General features: G+C 35.9%; 5 protein-coding genes and 1 long non-coding RNA gene across 16 annotated transcripts; 2 read left to right on the plus strand and 4 right to left on the minus strand.

Annotated features, from left to right (window-relative positions):
- The first annotated feature begins 156 nt into the window (after window positions 1–156).
- Window positions 157–8,088, plus strand: Prp39 (pre-mRNA processing factor 39). Its single transcript, XM_067359919.1, has 13 exons — window positions 157–293; window positions 481–605; window positions 1,108–1,311; window positions 1,468–1,932; window positions 2,022–2,199; window positions 2,281–2,528; window positions 2,850–2,975; window positions 3,784–3,932; window positions 4,234–4,639; window positions 4,981–5,145; window positions 5,237–5,623; window positions 5,715–6,001; window positions 6,244–8,088. Exons 1-13 carry the CDS (start codon window positions 245–247, stop codon window positions 6,536–6,538), a joined length of 3,084 nt encoding a protein of 1,027 aa, XP_067216020.1. The 5' UTR covers window positions 157–244; the 3' UTR covers window positions 6,539–8,088.
- LOC137001652 (uncharacterized) lies at window positions 189–497 on the minus strand. Its single transcript, XR_010891592.1, has 2 exons — window positions 357–497; window positions 189–284 (listed from the first exon to the last, which is right to left on the minus strand). It is a non-coding gene; the product is annotated as an uncharacterized lncRNA (long non-coding RNA).
- LOC105672877 (uncharacterized) lies at window positions 7,808–12,653 on the minus strand. The gene is made up of 3 exons (XM_012368110.2): window positions 12,325–12,653; window positions 9,138–11,454; window positions 7,808–8,862 (listed from the first exon to the last, which is right to left on the minus strand). Exons 1-3 carry the CDS (start codon window positions 12,526–12,528, stop codon window positions 8,714–8,716), a joined length of 2,670 nt encoding a protein of 889 aa, XP_012223533.2. The 5' UTR covers window positions 12,529–12,653; the 3' UTR covers window positions 7,808–8,713.
- Window positions 12,654–13,962: 1,309 nt separating this feature from the next.
- LOC105672878 (THAP domain-containing protein 1-like) lies at window positions 13,963–16,088 on the minus strand. Its single transcript, XM_012368111.2, has 4 exons — window positions 15,694–16,088; window positions 15,289–15,475; window positions 14,922–15,203; window positions 13,963–14,839 (listed from the first exon to the last, which is right to left on the minus strand). Exons 1-4 carry the CDS (start codon window positions 15,762–15,764, stop codon window positions 14,360–14,362), a joined length of 1,020 nt encoding a protein of 339 aa, XP_012223534.2. The 5' UTR covers window positions 15,765–16,088; the 3' UTR covers window positions 13,963–14,359.
- Window positions 16,089–16,245: 157 nt separating this feature from the next.
- LOC105672875 (RRP15-like protein) lies at window positions 16,246–17,660 on the plus strand. The gene is made up of 3 exons (XM_012368107.2): window positions 16,246–16,887; window positions 16,962–17,181; window positions 17,387–17,660. Exons 1-3 carry the CDS (start codon window positions 16,526–16,528, stop codon window positions 17,510–17,512), a joined length of 708 nt encoding a protein of 235 aa, XP_012223530.1. The 5' UTR covers window positions 16,246–16,525; the 3' UTR covers window positions 17,513–17,660.
- Window positions 17,287–27,743, minus strand: LOC105672874 (uncharacterized). Of its 11 annotated transcripts, none has more exons than XM_012368096.2 (10): window positions 27,550–27,743; window positions 26,876–27,007; window positions 26,130–26,324; window positions 25,739–26,012; window positions 24,839–25,101; window positions 24,174–24,650; window positions 23,503–23,953; window positions 20,932–21,267; window positions 20,509–20,743; window positions 17,287–20,396 (listed from the first exon to the last, which is right to left on the minus strand). In XM_012368096.2, exons 7-10 carry the CDS (start codon window positions 23,579–23,581, stop codon window positions 19,583–19,585), a joined length of 1,464 nt encoding a protein of 487 aa, XP_012223519.1. In that variant the 5' UTR covers window positions 23,582–23,953; window positions 24,174–24,650; window positions 24,839–25,101; window positions 25,739–26,012; window positions 26,130–26,324; window positions 26,876–27,007; window positions 27,550–27,743; the 3' UTR covers window positions 17,287–19,582. The 11 variants fall into 11 exon arrangements, with proteins under 11 accessions (XP_012223519.1, XP_067216375.1, XP_012223526.1 ...); XM_067360274.1 differs by having other exon boundaries at window positions 25,739–25,821; window positions 25,896–26,324; XM_012368103.2 differs by lacking the exon at window positions 25,739–26,012 and having other exon boundaries at window positions 26,137–26,324.
- Between the last annotated feature and the right edge of the window lie 35 nt (window positions 27,744–27,778).

Raw genomic sequence — 27,778 nt, forward strand, 5'->3', positions numbered from 1 at the left:
GTTTTATGCTAATGAGCGATAAAGATAGAATAATGCATAACGCACTCTGCGAACGTATGGCGTCACAAATGACTTTTGCGGCATCTAGCGATAGCGCGCTGTATCCACTTATATACGTTTAGGGCATTTATGATCTGTGCAGAGAAACCATTTCTTTTTATTGGCAAGCTTGATCCAGACTGCCGCCATTTTCCGTTTCAGTTCTGCGCTTTACATTCCAGAAATTGCATCAATAGCACAAAACATGTCCTCTGCAAGCGGAGATGAGGTTGAAATTGCGATGGCTGAACCAGGTAAAAAAGAAATTTGATTTTATCAATTGCCACTTATTTTGACTACAATCGCCAGGTCGTTACCGAAAAGTCGCTCGTCTCCGAGAATGTGCGCCCGGCGTGACCGCTCCCCAGCCTTCGAAACCGCCATTTCGAGAAATGGCGTCTCGACACGTAAAGCGATATAAATATTTGATGATTTTTCTAGTGAGACGTACTAGATCAGGTGGTCGAGCTCGTAAGACAGTAGTGGCGAAGAAATCACCTGTGAAGAAACTTCTTGCCAGGGCAACGCGCTCCCCGAGGAAGATTCACGACACCGAGGAGGTTGAGGTATGGACCAGATCTTCCGAAACCGGTTGTGCCGGCATCGATTGACGCTATTGCTTAATTTGATGTATGAAACTAAAGCAGAGCAAAGCGTTTAATCTTACTTTATTTTCCTTTTGCGTTAGCTCTGCGTTATGACTCAAAGAAAAGCTGGTGTTAATTAGATTAGTCAAAACAAGCTGCCACTGTAGCTTAGTTGTAGTCTGCAAGTGGAGGCATATGCAAGTGAAAGTTAGATGATTACTTTTACTAAATAGTAGATTTATAATTATTGTAACTCAATAAATCATATTTTTTACATTTATTTCTTGCTAACACTGTGATATATTTATTTCTATCGGAGTAAAAGTAGTGAGAAGTAATATTTACTTCATTTTTAAATATGATTACGATGAAGTTTTTTGGTATCATGCAGTATATAAAATATATAAAGAATAGCTTATTCAAATAAATGGATGCTAGAATGACATGAAAGAAAACACTTCATCATTAATTGTAATTGCAGGAAGGTTCTTCTGCACTAGAAGAAAGCTTAATGGAAAATGTCCCGGAAAATGGAGTTCAACGACTATCAGATATTATTATCGACCAACGTAGCGAGGAAGATACTCCTATGTTACATTTAGAACTGGAAGATTCAGAAGACGCAAATATACATGAAATAAACATGGGTCAAAGTGAAGAAATAGAACAAGATATAGAAGATATGGTAAACATTAAATATATATCTTTCTATTTGATTGCAAGATTGTTGAATTTAATTATCTCACTTTTGTTCATTTTTAAGTAAATGAAAAATCACACTTATTCATTAAATATATAGAATTATCTTGTAAATATTGTTAGAACTATTGGTTTATTACAGAGACATTCTAACATCAGAACAGAAGGGATAATTATGGAAGACAGTAGCATGGACAAAGAAATGCTAGCTGAACGTGAAGATATTGAGATGGAAGATCAAGACGCCAGTAATGATGATTCAAATCAGCAACGTGTGTTGATTGATTTTCAAGAAGTTATTAACGAGGATGGTACTACGATGACGCAAGAGATTCTAGAAGCAGAAGAGGTAGATTCGGAGAACTTAAGTGCGCATACTGGTACTGGAATTCAAGTTATGGAAATTGATGATTCACAGCAAGAAATGTCAGAAGTAGACACAGTACTGGGCAAAGTAGAAGAACCTGATATGGAAGTGTCGCAAAGCGACTCCTTGCCGCGTATAGAAATAACTGAAGTGATTGAGAATGAAGATGACACGCAAAAAACAGAGCCTGATACGGAAGCTGTGTCAGAAGATGAGTTACCAAGTGAAACTACAGCCAAGGTATGTAATTATTGCTTTTCTACACTTTGCGTAATAGAGTAATTAATTTAAATCGATACATTGAATAAAATGTAACTTCAAACATGTAGGAACCTGAAACCGAGGCGGTCTCTGATGAAGAACTACCGGCTGCTCCTCCTGCAGATTTGGGCGAAACTGAATCTGTATCTGAAGACGAATTACCACCGGACAGTGATAAGAAGAGGAAGAGCGGGGCAAAGTCGATGAGTAAAACGCCGGAAAAGAAAGCAAAAGTGGAAGGCGGAAGTATGTACATCTCCAATAGCATTCTCTTACGATTTTTATGAGTCTGAAACTAGGTTTGTTACATGTTTCTTTTACTTTCAGTTAAGCGTAAATTGAATGCAGAAGGAGAATACGATCCCAGTTCTCCAACATCTGAGAACAACGACGAGGCACCGACAAAAAAAGTAGCCTTGTCGAGCGAAGTAGACGTAGGAGATAAGCAAGAGACTAAGCCAGCATCGCCGAAAAAGAAAACTTTGCCCGAACTGGAAAAATATTGGAAAGCTGTTAATGAAGATCCATCTGACTTTACGGGATGGACATATCTTTTACAATACGTAGATCAAGAAGTAAGTAAAAGGTCATCTACAGAGAGAAATAATACTTTATCCTGAAATTTAATTTTTACGTTAATTTTATCGATTAAACATCTAATTTAGATTAACTTTTAAAGGATCGTAGAATAAGTTTTAAAATCAGTATCATATTTCATAGAAAATTATGCATTAAATATGTATTGTTTTCTACATTTTTGATTTTAAAAAAAAGCTCTGCGGTCTTCTAAAGATTAAAAAAATCATACAAACATGATTGAGAAAAAATTATTTTTAAAAATATAGATAATTATTGAGTAAACTAGAATTAACAATTGACTTTTGTCATACTTGTAGAACGATGCGGAAGCTGCGCGTGAGGCTTACACCAAATTCTTGGAGCGTTATCCATATTGCTACGGTTACTGGAGAAAGTTCGCCGATTACGAGAAGAAGAAGGGGAACCCCGAAAATGTCCAAACGGTGAGTCCGATCGTATATTACGTTTATTAGGCTATCTCTCATTATATAATTATAATTAACGTAATCTAATGAAAATAGCTCGAGTTAGGAAGACGCGTGGGCAGTGTGCACGCACATAAATATGGTTTTCCCTTTCAACAGCCTAGCACGTCTTGCGGCACCTATACGACTCGCTGCGTTTATCGAATAATTACTTATTTAATTATTATCTTGCGATACTTACAAAAATGCTATATTACATATTTTACTATTTTATCGATATACTGAATATATCAAATACTCTATCGTATGATACGTAAGTCGAGTGAGATGATGGCTAGTTCTTTCCGATTTTGCGAAGCGCCTTATCGTGATAAAAAAGACGAAACTGTGTGTTATATTTACTGTAAGCATTTGTACACATAGCTTACTACAGAAAGTATTGTAAAACTTAAGCATAAGATATGCGCTACCCTTACTTTATGTAAGTAAGATATGTCGGGTGTTAAGTCAAAGTCAGAGACAAAGACTTAGGACACGTGCACGTGCCAGAGAGGGAGCAAGAGAAAGTGGTGGAAGACTCGGTGGCGTCCAGATCGGAACACTCCCTGACTTTAAGGTGAATGCACAATGCTCTGCAATCTCTGTGTTAATTAAATCTCTTTATTTACAGTACGCGCACGATATGTGAGTATACGTTGCTAAAAAAAAAAAAAAACCGTAATGCTTAACGAAAGCTAAAAGCAAAATAGGTATAAGATCTACCCGCCGATAAGCCCAACCCAGTTGTAAACTGCTCTAAATATGGTCTACAAATCCGTTACCGCAGGTGTTCGACCAAGGTCTGAAAGCTATTTCGCTAAGTGTCGACTTGTGGCTGCATTACATCAACCACTGTAAAACTGTTTATGAAAAGGACGAGGAGAAACTTCGGGAACAGTACGAGAGAGCCATTCTAGCTTGTGGACTTGAGTTCAGGTGATCTAGATCTAACAATTTGCTCCATTCATTTGCATATTTCATTAACACATTGACCGATAGCAAAAAGTTAAAACTTCTTTTCATGTTCTGAGACACTCCGGTCGTCGTACTATGTTTAATCGAGAGATATTCGTATAGTTTTATAAAAAATAATTTATTTATTCTCTCAGTATTTCAATTGCTGATCTATAGCATTGTAGTGTATCAATAAAGTATTAGAATGTTTATTTCGATAAAAAAGTTCAATTATATATTATAAATTGTGAATTAACTTATATAACAAATCAATGTAAAACAGGTCGGACCGTCTCTGGGAGAGCTATATAAAATGGGAATTGGAGGGGAAACGTTTGAGCAGAGTGACAGCATTGTACGATCGCTTACTGTCGACGCCCACTCTCGGCTACATCTCCCACTTCGAGGCTTTCCAGGAATTCGTGTCGTCTAACCTGCCGAATCGTATCCTGAGCGTGGATGACTTCCTCGCACTACGTGCCGAGGTGAAGGCCCTCCTAAAATCAGATGACACCACTACCACGTCTGCTGCCGACGACGCGCCACCCGGCGAGGAACCACCACCTCACGAAGTGCCACCTACCGATGAGGAGACGCGTGCTATTCGCGAAAAGATCATCAGCAGCAGGCGCAAAATGCATAAGGCGAACGTCAATGCGGTAGCTGCCAGATGGTCGTATGAGGAAGGAGTATGTGATATTATAATATAATGCTTATTATGATCATTACGCTTTGAATGGCTTCGAACAAAATATGAGACTTTAATTTCATTGAATTGAAAGATTTCACTGCTGTAAATGAATGAAACTCATTTCGATTCCTTACCGTAGCTCTACCTATTTGTGCAGTAAATGTGGATTCATTGTAATATACAGAAGTCAGTCTTTTACAATGTTTTGCGTAGTAAGTAAAAAAGTATATTCCAAATTTAAGAATTTCAAATGTATTAATTTCATATTTTGAACAAATGAATTCCAGATTAGCTTTCGCAATCTAGGGCAATAATAATCTTATAATGTATGATTAACAGATAAAAAGACCGTACTTCCACGTAAAACCGCTGGAACGATGTCAGTTGAAGAACTGGAAAGAATATCTAGATTTCGAGATCGAACAAAAGGATCAAAATCGAATAATCATCTTGTTTGAGAGGTGTCTTATCGCTTGCGCACTTTACGATGAATTTTGGATGCGAGTAAGTAAATATCAATTAATTCTAATTATCAAGTCATTCTAATTATAATATCATAATGCTAGTTAAAATTATTTTTATTTTCTGTTCGCAGTTTGTGCGCTATTTGGAATCGTTGAAAGGAGATAACACGGAAAAAATCCGAGACGTATATTCGCGAGCATGTATGGTGCATCATCCGAAGAAGCCAAATCTACATTTGCAGTGGGCTATTTTCGAGGAGGGTCAAGATAACTTCGAGAAAGCTGCCACTATATTAGAGAATATTGACAATGTATTGCCTAATATGCTACAAGTGGCGTATCGACGAATAAACTTGGAGCGTCGTCGTGGAGATTTGGAGAAAGCATGTACTTTGTACGAGAATTATATTAGCAATAGCAAAAACAGGACAATTGCTAATAATATTGTCGTTAAATACGCACGGTTCTTGTGTAAAGTTAAGAATGACGTTGACAAGGCGATTAAGATACTCATGAAGGTACGTTTTAAAATGCAAAATTTTCTCCCGATTAATTATGTCAACCTGCCTGCATGTAGCGAAATTAATATGTACGTCGTATTTTTTACAGGCCGCAGATAAAGACAAAGACAATCCCAGACTGTATCTGCAGTTAATAGATTTGGGAATGCAACGAACACCTGTAGACACGCAAGAAATCGTGGGTTACATGGACATGTTTATAGAAAGGGAACATGCGGATCTTGAGCAGAGAGTGCTTTTCGCGCAACGTAAAGTAGAATTCTTGGAAGACTTCAGCCCCGACATTCGGCAAGTGTTGAAGGCTCACGAGCAATTCCAAAAATGCATTAAGCAAGCAAAAGAGAGAAAGAAGACGAAGGGTGATGATAATAAAACGTAAGTACCCACCGAAAACGTAAAATAAAATTAGTTAATCGTACAAGATAATTTTAAACAATTTCATAAATCGAACAATATAAATCAACTATCTAATTTAGCAAACGTTGACTACGAAACATAAATATTATGAATTACTAAATAAGTAATCTACAATGTTTGATTTAAATTAACTATTGTTTTTATACTTGTGAAACAGGAATAATGCTCTCACTAAAAAGATTATTTTGTTATATTTACAGCGATTCTTCACCTCCCAAGAAAGTGAAGACCGATCAGTCGAACGTGCCACCGCCACCATCAGTGGGTTCACAGTCTTCATACCAATACAGCAGTGGACCGAGCGGGCCCTACCAGTCACAACAGCAGTTCCAAGGCGGGCAGTATGGCGGACAGGGTGGCTACCAGCAAGGTTATCAACAGTATCCACCTCCATCGGATCCTAATTATGCTAACTACCAAAACTGGCAATACGGCCAAGGCGGACCGCAAGCTTATGGCCCTTACAATCAGTGGGGATCTTACAATTATTATTAATGTCGATTACGTAATCGCCTTTAAGACCCGTAAGATTATCGTATCATTAATTGTCTCTGCTGTACATTCTCTAGTATTTTATTCTACCGATTTCGATTTAGAAATCATCGGACAGAAGAATTATTGTTTAAGTACATCGGTAACCTAATGAGATGAGAGCTTGTGTGTTGACTGTCGTAAGATGTAAATGGTATTTCTTGTATATCAATATCTAACGTCTTACATGAATATTTACTGTGTGTAATGAGCAAACTGTGTACCGTTGGCAGAATTTTGCTTTTTTATTGTATTTTTTATTTTATTCAAAGCTCATGATTTAATCATTGCTCTTAACCATTGTCATTTTTGGAAAAATTCAAATTATTAGAATATTTTTATTAAATATTAATATCAAATATTTGAGTATATTTTAGATTAGATACTGTACAAAAAATAAAACTGAATAGATATGTGCAAATATTTTCAGTGAAAAAAAATAAGAGTGAAATTTATTGAGATAAATAAGAATGTAATCCTGCCATCGGTATACAGATTTTTCTAGAAATCTGTATATGTGTTCTCTGCAAAACGTTAGATGTCAAGAATGATTTAATGGCTTACTTCTACGACTCTTAATAAATTATGTCATAATTCCACATAACATTCATGATGTTCAAAAACTTGGTATATTTTACGCACGGCAATATGTTAAATGCATTGAAAGCGATGTAACATGTATTCTCACATTTGTACAAACTTTTGTCATTGCCGCTTTCGTAAAAAAATTATATTTATATCATGTGAGAATCATAATTTTCTCTGTTAAGTCTTTTACTATATATGTAGAGCTTGTTACCATCATCGAAACTTTGTTAATCGGCACAGAATATTGGAGGATATCTTTTATTAATCAACATTAAAAGACATTCTTTATCATTTCAACCTTACGACCTTAATTTTCATTAAGATTTGTTACTTTAACATGTATGTATTAAATATATCTCGACATTTAATAATCGTTAAACACAATGCCTTTTCATAATTTTGAAAAATAAATGCTTTTCAATTCGATATGTTAAAATAATTTTGTAATTTCACGATTATATAAATATTTCAGTCTTCTAATGATTTATTCCCGTTTAATTGTAATCAAAATTGGAAAAACTGTGAAGCTAAATACCAACAATTTCTTATTTGCAATAAATTTTACAGTTTAATGAAAACGTATTAAAATTTATTTCGTTTTTTAATTTTTATTTCACTATTGAAAGGGTTTTAATAATATATCAATTTGATTTTTCATATATGTTTATTCAAATATAAGCTAAAACATTTCGAATATATTAAATTGACGTGGTTTCGCATAGTTGCCTCTTTATATTACGTTTAATAAAAATCGAACATCTACTTGAATGTTCGTATATTTACTTTCTTACAGATTTCGTTTATTCTTTAATTTAATCAAGTTATAACAAATCGTATGTAAAACTACTCTCCAAGATCTACGCAAACTTGAAACTTCGTTATAAAATATCTAAAAAAATGCTGCCTGTTTTTCACAAACTTAAAAACTATAAAATATACAGGTATCTCAAAAGTTTCATCCTTTACCCTAATTCTTTATGCGCGCTTAAAATTTACTTTTGCTAAGTTATTTAACATTTAATATCTTCCATTGCACTAATCCCAACATCGTTGCATAATAACACACTTTGGTTATGTATATATTATCCTGTATTGTTTTATCAATATTTGCAAAACATCAGCGGGTTACCATACGATTTGATTTAAAACCTTTCAATAAACGAATAGGATTGTCATATGTCAACGATTACATTGTTTCCATCCATGATATAAATACACAGAGAATTAAATTTAGCTCAATTCAAACTCTTGCGCAACATACACATCTAAAACTGGCTCCAGACGATTCATACGCTTGCCAAATCGTTGCAAAATTAAGCTGAGTATCATATCAAGTGGTTACTATAAAGCATAATGACGAGGTTGAGTCGCATTTGTCAAATATTTGGCAGGCAAATGGATTCAATTCCGAAGTTAACGTTAAGTTAGTAGAAAAGGATATCTCTCTCTTTCTCTCTCTATATATATATATATAATATGTATCATGTATAACTTGTTTAGAACGAATATAAGTTGTCATGAAAAAACTTATTTATGTAGTCAACCTGGGCATTAAACAACCACAGCACTCGAGGCCATCGAATTAACCCCACAGGTACCGTCTCCACGGTAGACTCTGTAGTATCCTTGCTCGCCCCATCGTTTTCCCCAGCTGTTCTTGATGATCCAATACGGTAACTTTTTGTGGAACAGTGGATAATCTGGAAAGAAAGGAAATCGTTTGTACTTACTGTTCATTATCATGTTCAATAATTTTAATATGCAATTGCTAGCAATCTTTAAAGTTTTAAAAGCACATAAAAATGTGACGTCCAAAAAAAGAAAAATGTTAGTTGAATATTTTCGATTATCGAATCACGTGTGCCGTAATCTATTAAATTATAATCATCAAAAATATTAAAAAGTTAGCATTTCTCTGAATCTTCATCGTTTTTTGTTGTAAGAACTTTTTAACTACCGAAAAACGAATACATACTGCTTGTGCCATATCCAACGATTAGCACACCGTGGTCCAGGTTCTTAGGATTACATAAAAATTTGAAGGGGTGTGATACGCCGCCAACGTAAAACTGCATGGCGTTGGCGTTGATGCCGATGGAGATCGGACCGTTCTGCACCAGCCATTGCGCCATTTTTGTCTCGTCTGACGAGATATTAACAGCAGAAGCTAGTTGCACCTTGGCCAAGTTCTTCTTGAAGTGGCACTTCTCATTTTCCGCTTCGTACGGATAATCCGATTCCAGTTCGAGGCCACCCAGCTGTTCGATGGCCCTGTACGCGTTATCTGGAAGACCACCGCCGCAGCCATCGTCTAAACTGTCGCAGTCCACCAGCTCCTGTTCTGACAGCGATAGCAGTTGGCCGTGCTGGATCGCATACTGGCCCTCGACGTTCCCCGTCACCGAGAAGGCCCAGCACGAGCCGCATGCACCCTGGTCCTTCACAGGTGTCACGGCGCCCTTTTGCCGCCAGTCAAAGGTATCCGGCAATTCGATATCTGGAATCTCGGCTTGCTTGAGAGGAATATCGTTCTCCGATCTTAGGTCCGGTCGCAGGCCGAGGTAGAGCATTCGGAACTCTTCGCGCGACACATCGGCGAACATGTTGACACCATAGCGACCGGTGCCCTGCTCGGTCTTGCGTAACAGTCGTATGATATTTAGATTCTCGCGGAATATCTTGAGTCGCAAGTTTCTTTCTTCCGGCGTGTAATACGTGCGATTGTAGGTTGCCACGAAGTCGTCGAATAGCCGCTCGGTCTTCATGTCCTCAACGATTTGCAGCATCTTCTGGTTGTAATTAGCGCCGCGCAGGGAACGTTTCCTTCTTCCTGGCGCGGAACATTGCACTGTTATCTGAGGCTCGCCTTTGTCGAGCCACGGTCGTGACCATACCGATATCTCGCAATCCTGAATGTCGCTCTCGGCTTGCAACTGACAATTGTCCTTGGTGCCCTTGGGGCAATCGCTGGTGCCTAATTTCACCTTGATCTTGTACAGCCGACCACTAACTGTCTGCACGCTTGCTTCAGTGATCTCCACTACAAGCGGCTCGTTTTGACTCTCCGACTCCTGGGAAACTTTGCGCAATGCTTTTTCAATATACAGCTGGATGTCAGAATTCTGTGTAGATATCAATTCAGATGCACCAGGTCTTGATCGTTTTCTCCTAATGACGACGTCTTCTCCGTCATTTGCCTTTTCGACCTTGTTCTTTGCAGAAATCTTCTTTTGCTGAAACTTCTCTTCTTTCACGACTTCGCGCGTATCTGGTGTGGCTTCTTCTACTTTAATAGGCAGATCGAAATCCTCCAAGAATTCACTAAATTCTTTGCTCTTGTCCGTGAAGCTCACGATCTTCTCGTCATCCTGGCTCCTGTTCAACACTATCTTTACAATCGTAGACTCCGTCATCGCAGCTTCATTGGGTTCCTTCGAGGGTGTCAAAGGTGCGTGGGTGTAATTATCCAGCATAGCCTTCAAGCTTTCGTAAGCGTCAACTGTCTCGGTTTGAGGCGATTGTTTTTCTTCGTACGTGACTGTTACTAAGGATTGGGTCTCCAATTCTGGTCGCTGGGATTGGACACTAGGCGTGTTTTCCGAATCTGTGCAGTTATTCTTGGTAATTGTGAGAGACGCCTGTTGCCAAGGTCTCTGCTCAAACGTCACCAGGCACAAGTTGGTCGGAACAGTCGTTCGCAATAAGCACTCCTGTTCCTGTTCCAAAGCATTCTTCAGACACTCGGATTCGCCTATCAGGAGCAGCAACTGATATTGTATTACGTTAGACGAGACCGGTACCGAGCGAGTGACTCTCACAATGCTCATCAGCTTGTGCTTGTAATCGCCTGGAGTCTGCTCGTCCATCGACTTCAACGCTTGCTCACCGAAGACAAGAAGACCTGGCAAGTTCGGATTTAGCTCGTACGGACAGCCTGGACAGTAGGTGCTGGAAGCGCGCATGGCAATAAACGGTTTGATGTTGTCGTCGTTGCTCTCTTGAATCTCGTGGTCCAATTCGACGCTCCGATTGCTATTTATCTGTTCGGCCAGATTCTCTTGAGTCGCCTGAGAGTCATCCTGTTCTTGATAGCTCTGCTGCTCTTGCGACACGTCATTCTGCACGTCGGCTGGGTAGAAGTACATGCACTGAATAGAGTCATTCAGCGTTTCTATGTCACCATTCTCGTCTTGCTTCAGATCAATCGTACAAGCTTCTCTAGGACAAGATTCCACTCCACATATTGGACTCAAGTCATACGTGAACTTGTAGACTTTGTAGGGTGGCTCTTCCTGTAATAATAAAGCAGTTATCTATGCTAAATAAAATGTGTGAATTATCATAAGCAATTAATCTCATATAGATATGGTCATTATTAGTTAAAATATGAGCATTGCTTGTTATTCAAGCCATTATAACACATTTATCTTGTGCTGCTGTTATAAGATAACACGAGAAGCATAATATATTTTACAAAGACAGTAATTTACTGCGTAGTAACATTTTCCATACATTTTTCCAGTTGAGTAGTATAACTTGGCCTGATAACCCAGAACATTATCTCAGTTTATCATTGCCTTAAAACATAGATATACTTTGACATGCAAAGATAGAAAGATACATATGATCACAGTTTCATAAATAAAATATTATCTTATCCAAGTTTTTAGGGGAACTTTATTTCAAATCGATCATTAATTGCAATCAAGAAAATGAAAGAGACTGCAAGAATTTACAATAGTTACATATTTTGGCGTAATTCAGACCTACAAATTCTTTCCGTTCCAGCATTTATTTTCTTCTATTAGCAATAGATTAAATGTTAATTTTTTAATCAATTATCCCCAATAATCCAATATTACTTGAAAAAAATTAAACTATGCAACAAATAGATAATATTTTACTCCAGCTATATGATTCATATTGTAGCGTGACTTATAACGTATTAGATATGCAAATAAAGCTCTGTTTATTGTTGACGCTAGCTATCTGTCGTGAAACAAAGAAAGATCAACTTACATATTCGTAAGCTCTCAAGCATTATCAGAGGCTATGCCAAAAATAAAATAAAATCCCCGTGAGACTAGAAGCACACACTTAGAATGTCTATACAATATAGGCGTTGCATTTATTTTTCTCGCGATTGTGCGGGCGTAACTCACCAATTCTTGCGCATTTATCAAATTGCCGTGCGCGTACAGGTGATGCGTCGGTGAGTGATCGTTCAAGGCCCTCCACGCCCTCTCCCACAGCGTCAACGGCACCCGGTTCAACGGGATGTTTACTGGGTTCGATCGCACCGTCTGTGCGACGAAGCAGGCCAAGTAGAGAAGCGTGAGGAAACCCGCACGACTTCGTTCTGCCATTTTACAAGGGGACGCGCGTCGTCGCGCTCGCTTGCTCTCAACTGACTACTGACACAATCGACTGACTGCGACTGACTGACTGACGGCTACGGACGACCACGGATTCTGCGGGTTCTGTTCCTTACAACTGCGCTACATTATCCTTTTTGCACCTAGAATGAAACAGATATATATTCAGACGGAGAGAAAAAAGGAACAAAGAAAGTGCAAATGTATCCAAGAATAAATTTCTTTGTGATAATAATGGAAATAAATAAAGATGCGTCAGATGCGTTTGTTTATATACCTTTTATATATAAGCAAAAGAAATTTATGTTTAGATGATGAGGAAAAAAAGAAGAAAAAAATGTTGCGCGCAACATATCACGCGCAAGGTGAATGAAAATGTGTTTAACCAATTTAGCGGAATCAGCGCAATCAAACAATTGACGAATGCACATAATGGGAAGAAACTGCAAGTGCGCACTAAAATGGAGTTTAATTACATCCGCATTTAGTTTTTAATTATTAAGCAAACGTGAAGCAGTTGAATAAAAGATACTTATTTATAGATATTTGCTGTAGATAAAAATTTATATTTTGTTAAAAATTTGTTTTTTTTTAATTACATCTTTCACTACTTTATTTCTTTCTTTTTTCAAAATGTAAGCATATATATTTTAAACACTTATGTTTTATATAATACTATTATGTTTTATATAAGAAAAGAAAATGCATACGATATGATTACGTTCGATGTATAGTTCCGCATAAGAATGAATCGGTATATTGAAGGATAAAGTCCTTAGTGTGAACTAAAAATAAAGATTAATCATCTCTCATACAACAGTTCGCCAGTGTGTCGTCAGTTTATGACGACATTTTAGTCATCTAGAATACGAGGTGATAATATCTTTAATATATGAAAGAATAAATAACTATTTATATAATACCAATTTTAGTCATTATCAACACAATCAACTTGTCACCATTGCAAAGATGACAATGAAACTGGATATAATTATACGTAAAAGTAGAATATTTTTCAGACAAGATTAATAGTTTCAGTTATTATGTGATAACTACTAGCATGAAACTTTTCAGCATGTTACTAAATAATATGCTGACAATGTTGCAATTTTACAAAATATAACATATTTAAAATTATGTCTCTGTGTTCATTCATTCTTTGTTCGCTCAGTTTGTATCTAAGACTATGCTCAAGACTTATAGATATATCTCGTTCAACAGAATTGCAATCAGATATACGGAAATTTCAATTAACTTATTCATAAAATTTTACGAGCTATATACATTGCTTTTAGGGGGATTTTACGTGTTTAACGTATCGTCAATTTCGTCTAGTTACAGAGATTTTTTTGACACTCTTATGTTCTTCTCTGAAGCTTTGTTTGGATACCTTTGTGTATAACTTTTAAATAAACACATATCCACTAAATATATATTGCTTTTATTTAATGTTAATTTTGGGTTAAGTGTGTTATATCATATCTTTTCTCTTTTTATTTGGAAGTAAAGAGTACAGATGGCGCTGGCGATTAACTCATACCGCCTTAAGGTATAAACATTACACATAGTGATCGATTGATGATAAACTTAAATATCTAAATTACAAGGTTATTGCATTTCTATCACTAGATTAATCTATCACTATTAAAATCATTATAAGTTATTTTTTTAACAACATTGCCACAATCTATGATGCCTCGAAGTTTGTTTTCTTTTTGATCTATTAAAACGCAATTTCAAATTGTCATTTCATCAAAAATGAGACTATCATGAATATAACCAAAGTGCATTTCTTCTGCTTTCAGAAAATCAAAAACGCTATTCACAAATCTTGTTTTGCATGATGCTTTTTTATTTTTCGGAGAACAGACATATCTGGTAAATGTAATATATCCCGCAGGTATTCATACGCTTTTGGTGAATAAAAATAAATCGTCGAGGCAAACTCCTTTATTTTATCAGTATATCGAAACCGAGTTTTACTTTTATCATTATTATTAATTACATTATTGACAATATCAGCAAAAATTATGTTACTCTTAGTTTTGCAATTGTTCTCACTTTCATTTGTAACATAATCATGATCATTTAAATTTGAAAATTTTTGCAAAACCAATGTTTCCAACTGCAATGTTTCAGTACATTTACCTTTCTTCTTTAGAAGATTTATCACTTGAGTCATATACTTTAGTTTCAGTTCCCGGCGACGTAATCTTGATTGAAGAATTTTTATTATACGTCGCATTCTAATTTCTTTCTCAGTGGGGAATTTTTTGTGGTTAGTCATTTGCGTAGCAGCATTCTATTAAAAAAATATATATAATGTATCAATTGATTATAATTAGACCAATGTCCTAATTTAATAAAAAGTAAAACATTCACACCTTTATTGTTGGTTTTTGTTTATTATAGTTATGCTCCTCTGAAGGAAAATATTCACTGTTATTTGAAATAGTTATCAATCGTATGCTTTCATTCAAATTAACAGTTTTTGCAGAGCCAATAATTGGTGTATTTGGAGATACAGAAAAACTCATTAAATTTAAATCAGTTGAAGATTTTACATTAGATGAAGAAATTTCAATAACATTATCAATAATTAATGTATTTGTACTTGAAGGTATTGATGGTGGAGAAAAATTTCTTTTCTCATTCGAGTGAGCTTCCTATTATTAAGTAAATAAATAAATATATCAGCAGTTATTACACACAATAATGTATTAATTTAAAATAATAATCAAGAATACTCACAATGTGTACATCATAGTCAAATTGACTGGGCACAGCATTTTTATTCAAAACTCGAGGAATTCTGTCTCTTTGAAAGTCAGAATCTTTAAAATGTGCACTGCATATTACTGAATATTTGCTAATGTGATTCTTGATTGGAACAACATCCAACCATTGATCCAGACGATCTTTATCAGACCAAGGAAATCTACAATCATAATTGCTTAATCAGGAAATTCATATTCGCAAATTTTAACAGAAAAACAAATGTATTTTGATTAATACTTTGCTGTCAAGCAAGTTTGGCACAATATTTCTATTTATGACAAGGAGTTTAGAGTAGTAAGGGTTATATGTAGCTCGCAATAATGTACCGTACGTCTCTTGACAACAAAGTATTAAGTTTAACATATATATACTACATACCTGTAGTATGAAACATTACTATTTGGAAACCAAGTATTTGTGCACTTTTTTACAACACAATTTTTCACCATTTTAATTGAGCATATAAACTACTATACTGTAGTTCAGTGTCAAAAATAAAGCAGATATGAAATAAACGTCCCCGTCCAATATAGTTCTCTCTTTTCCACAGTGGTACATTCCCACTCCTTCAAGGCGCTTTCCATTACAAAAATAAAATTTAAATAAAAATAATGGGTATTTAAAAATATCGATTTCATAATTAATTTTTTTTAGAAACATCGATTATTAATCGATATATTGTTGTCGATAAATTAATTAATAAAATCTAGTAATTAAATTTATATAATGCTAGTAACAGAGAGAAGACTGAGAGTGGACATGCCCGCATTTTACGTGTTTCCGTGGGTTAGCGCCTCTATGTGCACAAAATGTGCACATTGAACTACGTAGCCAATGTCCACGAATTCCGTAGGCAATGTCCACGATCTTTTGGGTCTCTTCCGTGCTACGTCCACGACTTTTTGGTTTCGATATGTGCTATATCTACAAAGTGTCGGTGGACACTTGTCCAAAAAGTCGTGGACGTAGCACGGAAGAGACCCAAAAGATCGTGGACATTGCCTACGGAATTCGTGGACCTTGGCTACGTAGTTCAATGTGCACGTTTTGTGCACATAGAGGCGCTAACCTACGGAAACACGTAAAATGCGGGCATGTCCACTCTCAGTCTTCTCTCTGGTTATGTCAGGTTATGTAGCCGATTAGTGCACACCACGTGAATGTGAATTAATTACAAAATAGTTTGCAGATTTGATTCAAATCATTCAGCATGGAGAATGACATAAATGAGTCCTTGCATGATGATAAGTCTACATCAAATGCAGGATGGGCGGATGTTATGCAAAAGATTCTCAAAACAAATAAGCCAAAGAGAAAAAAGACACTAGTATTGGCCAAGGCAAAGAGATTATGCGATGTTAAAATAAAAGAAAAAGAAAAAGAAGATATTCCTTTTGAGATTGATGGTGTTAAAGATGAGATTAAAACAGAATCAGAAGAAGCTAGTGTTGAGACAAAAGAACATACTGCACAAATTAAATCAAGAATTAAGGAGAAGAGTCTTGGTATCAGAGTAAAACCATCTATTACAGATCGGGAGCATGAAAGAATGTTGCAGAAAATAGCCACAAGGTAATTTGTACTACATTGTAAATTCTGATTTGCTGCTTTTAGTTAGTTAATAAAATCTCTATATTGTTTTGTAGAGGAGTTGTGCAACTGTTTAATGCAGTCAGACAGCAACAAATGGAAATTAATAAGAAACTATCACAAGCAGGACCGTTAGAAAGAAAACGGGAACAAGTACTTAAGAGTATTAACAAAAATTCCTTCCTTGATATTCTTATGGGTGGTAGTAAAAGTATACCAATTCATAATGCTCTTAAATCTGAAAAACCTGTTGAACAGACAAACAATAAAGAAAAGGTGAGTACAGCCTCTTATTTATTATTTGAGATCAATATATATATAAATAGCTAATGTATTTTTTATTCATCTTAAGTATTAAATTTGTAATTTTTAATGCATATATCAAGGCCATATGTAACCATGTTTATTGAAATTGGTACACATTTTTTTTTACATTGCAATGTACAATTGTGCATAATGATGAAAATGCTTCCATTTGAAGGATGATAAAATATGGAATGTCCTCCGTGAGGACTTTGTCATGGGAGCCAAATTGAAAGACTGGGACAAAAAGGATACAGAAGAAGAGGACTCAGCTTCTGAGGATATGGACTGCAAAGTAGACTAAAAATAATGAAATTTTTATATGATATTTTTTAGGTAATCATAATTAGTCATAAAGATGTTAATATCGACTATGTATATAGCTAGTTATCGATAACCTTCGGAATAAATATGTAAATATTGTGAATTAAATTTCACAAATTATCAGTTTACTAATTTGTGCATTTATATAACTGATCTTGCCTTCCGTTTTTTTATGTGATCAGTAAACGTTTTTTATAATTAAATATAACATGTATATACAATGTAAACTCTAGATGTTTCTCGTTATGTGAAACAATTTACTGATATTGTTTATCGATTTATTGATATCATTTGAGGATATCCTTTTTCATAAAATTAAATCTGCAGATTATAAAGCAGATTTTGTTTTGTCTTTTTGTCAACATAATTACATTAAAAATGAAGAAAACAAAGTTTGGTCGAAATATTCAGCCATTGTGGAACAAAAATCACGTTGTCTATAGAAATTCTTCATCTAGCAATCTAAAAACTAGGAAGGCACACAGTATTATGTTCTTGACGATTTTATTCTCGTAATATTTTTCGATCGGTGATTCTCCTTACGATACACGGCAACAGTGATAACGTATGTGTACAACTCTCTATATAATTATCTTACACATATAATGTGTACACAAAAAGTGTATTTAAAATCAATTGTTATCATTGTTCGCTTTCTAGAAGTATACATGGTTCGGTTTAACGTTTTGATACTTTGCTGTACATATCTGATTATCCAGGTCCAATATAGGTCCTTTGCTTCCTGAAACTTCTATTAATATATGATATATTGCATTTAACGTTTTTCTTTAATGTAAATTTTTATCGCTTTTTCTTTTTTTTGTTTTGTTTAATTACCAGTTTTAATTTTGTTTTATCACGTTTCGCAAATATTTAAGTCGTGCGATGCGTCCAACATGGATAGTATCATTTAAAAAATGTGAAACGAGTACATTCTGCAAATAATATATAAGAAGCAAATATATAACAATCACTTGATGATTATGGCGTCTGCTTAACTTACATACAAAATATGAATAAAAATCACTAATCACGATTAATTTGCTATCAGTGTTATTCGTGAAACTTAAGTGAGTGTGTTAAAGCTTGGACGGACTGAGCTAATTTTGCTGATTTGTTTGTTAGACTTAAAATTTAGACTTAAACATAATTTTTCGCTCATGAAAGCATCTTTATTTTGCGAATCGTTCAGCATTCACTAATTTCTTATAGTCGATGTTTCTTTGTTAAGGATTTTAACTAATACAATTTGTATGATATTTATCTTTTCTGCTTACATTATTTTGTAAGAGAATAATAACTATTTGGTACTTTCGATATTTTCGTCGTGCAATATGTCTCGAAGATATCCATGAATCTCTTTTTTCGATTTCTCTCTAATCGTTTCAATGCGCAAAAGCTTTCGTTCAAGACCTCCTCAAAACTATCGTTGTTCAGTTTCATACAGTACAATTTACCAGAAATATGTTGCGTATATGTATGTACGTATATGTGTGACGAATTTCTCTAGACTGTCATGTACAATTATTATATTGTCACATATATATATACAATTATAACAACGTTTTATAATATCTTCTGCAATATTTATCTTATGTGACCATAACTTCTCAACTTTTCAATCTTTTATCCTGGATTTTAATTTGTGAACATAATTAAAATACTATATTAATAACTTATATCATAAAAAATTCGTCGCAACCATTTCCATTCGTTATCTAACTTTCGAAACCTTTATCCGTTGTGCGGTACATTGCTAATGTGTTCATCAAATTGACATAAAAGACATGAGCCAAGATATCTTTTTCATGAAATGTAAAATATCATTATTAATTACAAAATAGTATAATCGTTTCTCTCTTAATGCAGTTTCTACTAAAAACAAAAATAATTTTGGAATAGATATCGCTTTTTTATTTTAACTAGATTTTATATGAAAAATCAGACAAAACTTTCTACGTACTTTTAAATTATCTCAAGTTTGAAGAAATCTGACTTAAGCCTTTCTTACCAATTATTCAAAAGAATTATGCACAAATATAAGTTCAGATTACACTCTACTCTCGCGAATATCCGCGAGCGCGCCAAAGTTACCAGCCTCCTCGTCGGGATACTGGGCCCCATCGACTTCGTCCTGACCCCTGTCTCCGTTTTCTATCTGTCTGTTTCTCGCGAAGTATCTGGGATTGTTGTCGACGTTTCGATTCACTTCGTCTTGCAGCTGGATATGATCTAGATGCGAGTTCCTGACATTCTGATCCTCGTGATATATCCGAGAATGTCGTTGATCCTCGTCAATGCGTCTATCTAGCGCAGTCTCGATTTCTACTGAGTCGGGCAGTCTGACAAAGATTTGATGCTGGTCTCCATCACGGTTCAGCGAACTCCGGCGGCTGTCCTGACTCAGCCTAGAGGCGCTGCGGGTACGGTTCCTCGTGTTCATCAGTTCATTGCCAGCCACCTGATGATTGTTGCGATCGGCGTGCCGATGGTTCTCATTTTCATCGAGCGGGATGCGAAATGACATCTCGTCGTGAGAAGCGCGGAAGGTCTCGAGATTCGCGTCGTTGCTGGAGACCCGCGGCATAGTCTCCCGACTGAGTCGATAAAGACCGAGCTCGTTGTCCACGTAGAAATTATCCAGCGGGTTACTGATGATGGACGGATTGCGCGAAACGTTCCGCCGTGGGTAGCTTTGTAGACTGGACAGGCTAGTCACTGTGGCGTAAGGATGATATCCAGGCACCGAATTTAACGGATTGCCGATAATGTGCGGACAGCTGTCCAGGCTCTGCATCTCGATCTCCTCTTTGCCATCACGGCAGTAGCCGTGCATGTCAATTTCGTGCGGCAAATTCGCGAATCTGGAAACCAGGTTGAATTTTTATATTAATAGCATTGTAATTAAATAATTTAAGATAACAATGGCAGTAATTTATAATTAACATCATATTGCAGATAAAAAAAATCTTGCACCTGTGCAAGAGAATGTCGGAATAAGAGGGAGGCATGTCGGTTTCCTCTTTGCCGTAGATACTTTCGTAAGTGGGCGGTGGAAAACACCCGACAGATCCTAAGCTGTCCTTGCTGGGTGTCTCGGCGTCCATTTCGAGAATGCTACCCTGGCTGCTCTGCAGCTGATGACGGTTCACGCTTCGCGGATTTCTCTGTGCACGCAATACGCTGTCGCCCAATTCCACCAAGTCCAAACCTGTGTTAACAAATGTTAAACATCTTATCTACTCTAAAAGATTTCTCAAAATTTTGTATCAAAGATATAAACTGTATCTATTATAACTATAATTTAATCAATTATTTGAAAAACAATGTAAAATGATACAGATGTTTTTTTCTTAATTTATGTTTCTTGTTCATTTATATGATATGTTAAGATTTTACCTGTGGGATCGGTCTGAAACTGTGTAAAGATCGTGCCGTCAACAACGAGCATCCTGCCATGCGGTAGAAGGATGATCGTCGGCGTCGCCACCATGGCCTGATCGCTACCGCCGAATCGCGGGTCTGGCTCAGGATCCTCCAAACGGCAGCAGCAATGTCGTCTGCACAAGGACCGGCAGAAGGGCGCGCCCCAACAACAGTATGCGAAGATGAAGCAGAGAACGGCGAGCATCACCAGAAGGGCGGCCACTCCTTGGCCCTGCTGGGCAGCCGCGAGGCTCGGTCCGCCGGCGGCGACGCCGACGCCGACGCCGAATCCACCGCTGCTCATTTCGCCTGTAATTAAAATGTAACATTTTTTTATGATCCATTACGAGGGTAGTTCGAAAAGCTCTCGGCCCGACACAGAAAAAACACGTGATTTTCGGCAAAATTTTTTTTTATTTTTTAACATAGTCCCCTTTCAACTCAGTACACTTATTCCAACGATATTCTAACTTTTTTTATACCGTCTGTATAATATGATTTCTCTAAACCTTCAAAATAAGCGTTAGTTTCATCGATTACTTCGATATTTGTGTGTGTGAGCCAAATCTTTTTCCAGCGAACCATTTCTTCATGTTTAAAAAGAAAAAAAGTCACTGGGGGCTAAATCTGGTGAATACGGCGCATGCGGAACCAATTCGAAGCGCAATTCATACAATTTTTTCATATGCAAATGTTCATATAAGATGTTGTGAACGCGATCATTTGAGATGTTTGCAATGTTAGCAAGCTCACGCACTTTTGCTCGTCGATCATTCAACACGGCACTATGGATTTTTTTTTATGATTTCGTCAGTCGTAGCGGTTTTTGGGCGACCTTCATCATCCTTTGTGGACGTATGATCACGTTTAAATTCAGCAGCCCATTTCTTAAAGTTGAAAACGATGGTGAAGATTCTCCCAAAGTTGAATCAAGCTCGTTTTTTATTTCTGTTGCCGTTAAACCTTTTAAAACGAAGTATTTTATCACTGCGCGATATTCGACTTTATCCATTTGTAAAGAAAACCAAAAGTTGATTGCTTTACATGACCAAAATAAAGAAACTAATGAACGTATCCGTCTGAAATTTTGACAGTAGCCCTCTGCAGGATAAAACTTGCAAAAAATTACAGCGGTTTAATACTTCTATCGTCATTTCTGTGTCAGGCCAAGAACTTTTCAAACTACCCTCGTATTTATAAACAAATGTACAATATATAAAAACTTTATATATACATAAAAATTTGTAACAAAATCTTTGAATAATCTGGAATCGATTCTTTCTTAATGAAATTTTAGTCGAACTCCGTTCTTTTCATAATTTTTTACTTTTTAGCATAAAATGTTTAATAAGTAAACCGCAAATCTAAATTTAAATAAATTTGAAATAACATAACAGATGACGTTAATTGTTTCCTAGTACGCAACAGATGTATTAAACTTGGTACTCAAAGGATATATTATTCTCGGTTGTTTGGAAACTGTTGACTTTCCAACATTCTTTCTGAGAAAACATCGTCTCAAAAGTAATCAAAGAAGAGCGAGATCCTTGAGTTTGTTAACTCTTTAACTCTGTAAATGAAATAAAATTTCTGTTTCTTCGTCATTGCGCGAAAAACAATTAGAGATTTTTTCATTAAATTTTAAGTAATACAAAAGTGTTATTTAAAATATAGATGATGTATGGAATATATAAAAGTCACTTCATAGAAGTTTTTTTCATAGCGCCTTTCAATTAAAAAGAAAAAAAATGTATCAACATTTATTAATTCTTTTTAAGCCGTTGTTTTAAATATTTGTGCGATATAAGGAAATATAATGATGTATATTAAAATTTCAAAATCAGAAATATTCAAGTTACTTCCTGTAACTTGAATGTATTTTATGAACATATCTTATGAATAATAATGAGTATTATGTAAATGCAGATGAAATCGTTACGTTGCGTGGGCTCTCTCTTATGTTAATAAGCCAAATTTCATAGTTTCTGTCTTGGTCATACGATGGACATGAAGTGAAAGTGATGTTTTACGGCGATCGTAATATCTTACATAGGCACAGAGAGAGTAGGGCAAGCATTGGACACATCGATCAATCGCGTGCTCGCGTGTAAAGAAATTTTATAACAATCATCTCCTAATCTCTGCGGGCGGTGCGGCGTTCTGATTAAAGATATCGTTAAAAAAAAAACACAAACGCGACCTGATAAGAAATTGATCGGTCTTGTAGCTCTGGATAGTGATGGTGCAAGTTACTTGTATCACGGTTGACTTATTGTACGACAACTATTAAACCGTGAATTTTTATAATTTGTAGTTATGAGCGCTATTTAGCATATTGCATCGTTATACTTATTACACATTTTGATAAATCACACGTAATCATTGACGTAAATTTATCATTCATTATTTCCGTTTATTTCATGCATCAATTAAATCCTATTATATATTTAATTGTAAAAATTTTTAAAGCAAAACGAGATTACAGAGTTTTCTGCATAATATTTGTTATATCGATTAAATTGGATAAACGAAGAAATGACTTGCCTTGAGCAGTGATATTGTGAAGCCAAGCGATCCCCGTGGTGGTTGCTGATTCCGTGGCTCTGCGCGAGCCGTAAACCATAAAAATGATGAAAAACTCGTCGGATTTCTCGGCGAGAGAGGAGACGACTATGTCTCCCCGCGTGAATTGGCGGCGGCGATGATAATGCGATCACACCGACGACGCGCGGGCTTCAGCATGTGAACCGACGACGATCGGATGTGCTTCTGCCGCGATAAATGATGCATTTCTTGCGCGAAGCGTCGTCAAATGCAATGATTTTGCATGCCTCGTTGTGACTGTCGTTGTATTTTCAATGAGCTCGCATTCGTTAAACAGCAAGATTAGTTCCTTGGTGTCGACATCATTGCACAAACTTCGTATAATTTGAAGATTAACGTCCGCAATAATTTACGGATTTTTTTTTATCGAATCGTATTACTTGTGATCGAGCTGAAATCCAAATCCACTCTTTAATTGTTTCTTATTACATTAATTAATAGTAAAATTATAAAGCTTTTTTTTGGAATTTACAATAATCGCACAGTTACTTTAAATTTCAAATCACTAAAGCAATTGAAATCCACACTAATGGAACACTTATTTCAATCATATGATTACATTAATGGTGCAGTGAAAATTTGTGAACTCCGAAAGTACTTGTCTTTCTTACTCGAATTCAATCCATGTGATAATATTCGTCATAGCACTCGCGCTGGATTTCTCGCGCGATCTATTCGACGCAGGACATCAAATAGAGGCTGCCACTACTATCGCCGAGACACTCTTGACCTATTTCCGCAACGTCCCCACTTTGTATGTATCAACCTGCTGCTTCTCTTCGACTATCTCTATTTCCCAATCGGGAAGAACGCCACTCGTCGCGACCTCACTCTCGGCTCTTTTACCCCTCTCGCCAACCTTACACTCGATATACTGCAACCCCTTGGAATGCTGCACTCTCTTTCTCTCTCTCTCTCTCTCTGTCTGAGATTTATCTTGATTTATCCCAGCATCTTTCAGACATTTGCCTTATTTGTCGAGATTATTTGAAGTCTTTCAAGTGAAAAATATACAATCGACTGAAAGATTTTCTTCTTTCTTACGTAAAATTTTTTGCATTTGTTACGTACAAGAAATCTTTACAGACCTGAAAATTGAGAAAAAAAATGTACTAAGATTTTCTCGAAAGAAAAACATAATAGATTACAATGTACTCTTTTCTATCTTTGGCAAAAGATTCTTCGCATTTATTAGAATATAAGTATTCCTATTTTTATAGAAAAGATGTTGAAAAATTGAAAAATTGAAAACAAAAAATTCACTCAAATCATGTACATTGATTTGTTTCACGGTTTTTTAATCCTTGGAAAAGGTTTCTTCAGAAACGGATCCCGTCCCAACAGATTATTAAAAAAACTTTGAGTTTCTTCCACAACTGAAGAATGTTTCTTGCGTTTCCTATTTCGGTAACGCAATCGTCTTCTTTCCTTCGGGAAATTTGTTTCTCTTCCTTTGGGAAATTTCGTTGTATTCACTTTCGTCGTCCAGCTTCTTTAAATCGAACCATAGACATACCCCTTGGTCCTTGACGTCATCAACTGCGGGCAAACACACGCCATATTATTTACCATCAATACCGTCGAGCATTCACCGCCCTTGGACGCACCCGGAAAATGATACCGAAGAGTCGCTTCTTTAATCCGAGAAATATCATTGTGCAAATATGTTGCGTTCGATTTTGTTTAATTTTTATTGTATGAATTTCCTCAGTGATTATTCCGCATAATTTGTGCGATATATCAGACTTAGATCATGATAACGTGGCAATTAATATTATCACATGTAATTACTATGGTCAATAAATTATTAATTAAGACATTAAATTTTTCATTATATTACAATGTATGTGCTTCCATTACTCTTTGAAAGTTTCTGAAGAAATATTTATTATATTTTAGAAGATAATAAAGTTTTAAAAACGTTTAAAATTGTTGTTACGCCATTTGTCGACGAGAGTTTATTTTCGATGACCCAGATACACAGATTAGAGACGCACTCTAACGTTTTAAACTTTCACTCTTGTTCTTTAACAGTATGTGACAAAAAAATCCTATTTGGTTTTATTCAGCGAGAGATCCATTTGCGATAATCACACATTTTTTATGACTACTTGCATGTTTACAAACGTCCTTTCCCAATCTGCTCGTTTTCTTCTCAAAAATTTGTTATAATTACATTTACTCTGTAGAAAACTCCTCGTCGCGGCTATCACGATCGTCGAGTATCGATTCCATGTTTTATAATACCAGCTTTCCACTCTGTGTATATATTATGTGTGTATATATTTTGCGTATGTGTGTTTCATGTCTTCTTTTTAAAGATTTCTCCTTACAGGTATATTCTTAGCTCAAGAGACGCATTAATCCACGTTCCCCTTCACGTTCACCCTCCACGAGCTTCTCGTCATTAAACATCGATCCCACGTTGATACCAACAAGGTGTTTTACAACTGATAACCGATAACGTGCGTTTTATATTTTTCTCGCGAGTCAATACTGCGACGAAAAACGCGTATGTCGGTGTCACTATGCGACATCGGTGTCGAGAACAACGCCAGGTTACCTACCACTCACCCCACAGAGCCACCCGAGGGGCGCAGCAAACTCGTCGCAGTTCGTCCCGTTCGTTTCACTGCGCATTCGTCGCCGGTGGACTCGTCGGCGCAATTCCACCTTCCTCACCCTCGTTGTATGTGCACGCCAAAAGACGAAAGAATGGGGTAACGGGGAATGTACGATTTTAATCTTCGATGTAGTTGTAACTGTAATTCAGATTTTAACAAAATTGAATAAATTGATACAAAAATTGATTAATTAATTATATTCACTCAACAACTTCATGCAAATGATAACAAAAATAAAGTATTGATAAAGTATATAGCGTAACTATGAAGTTTGCGTGCTATAATCGCGTGCTATAATCGACTGAACTCAGTATGTATTCTTGATATTGCTATAAGGCATGCATTGTTAAATGTTATGTCATAAAATTTTTATAAACGTATTTTAAAAAAAATGATGGGATTAACTTAGAGCAGAATTATAAGTTTTACTTTAAATGCATTCTTCTTTTCATAATCAATTAAATAGCTAGTTTCATATTTAATAAAAAATTATACGTTGACTTAAATATTTAGATTAATTATAAATAAGTTCATATTTATGGATAAAATTCTGTGTGAAAAATTATAATATATATTTAATTCAACTCAACAAGGAACGGCAACGAGCGCCAAATTCTGTGTTACAAGAACAGCAAGAAATAAAAGGTCAAGTTAAACGCAACTACCCTACGTCGTTACTACGGACCTACTTTTTCCATAATATTAACGGCCAAGCGTCTTGGCGACAATGTCGACAATGTCGACGACTAAGTAACATCCATCTGCGTCATGAGATATATTGCGTTGATCCCACGACATAGATATATCGAGAATCCAAACACCTGTCCAAAATAAATCATAAATAAATCTGTACTCTATGGATCCGAGGATCTAATTAAATCGCAATGTCATGTCAATTACGACTTCAAAAAATAACAATGTAAAAATTGAAAAAGTAGACTAACTGGAGTAAAACGTTGCTTAAAAAGCGTGTAAAACGCGGTAACCAGCAAGCAATATAAGCAGACTCATTTCGTTTTACGTAAAAAGCAGGTCAAGCGGATAGCATCGATTTTATTCAAATTCCTCGTCTTACTTAATAAGAAAGATATTCGTCGTTTCAACAGATTTATGCAATTGCACTTCATTATATTTAGCTGCAAATTACTATTTTTTCCTTCATCAAATAAATCTGTAATTAGCACTAACAGTGCAGACTAGAAAAGTGCAATATTAATATTGTTATTTTTTAATTCATTTTTTCATTGCACATTTAAATATTGTAAATTTATTTTTTTTTTGTGACAATGATTCAGTAAATGTTAGTAGCATAGCAAGAATAATTAGGAACAAGTTAGCATGTACTGCATTAGATCCGTCTTACCTGCACAGCCTGCAAACACAACATAATGGCAGATTGGCGCAGCAGCAATTAAGATCTTAAAATATCATAGACGTAAAGAGAATAGACCCAGTGCGAGCCATGTCGTGATAAATTTGTCGCTTTCTTGTTGCATCGATATTTGATAATGCGCGGTGATGGACAGAAGGTGCCATCTAGACATTATTTGTGTCAACGTCATGTACTACCGCTAGATGATCACTTTGACAAT

The sequence above is a fragment of the Linepithema humile genome, chromosome 1 (assembly GCF_040581485.1).
Source record: "Linepithema humile isolate Giens D197 chromosome 1, Lhum_UNIL_v1.0, whole genome shotgun sequence".
NCBI lineage: Eukaryota > Metazoa > Arthropoda > Insecta > Hymenoptera > Formicidae > Linepithema > Linepithema humile.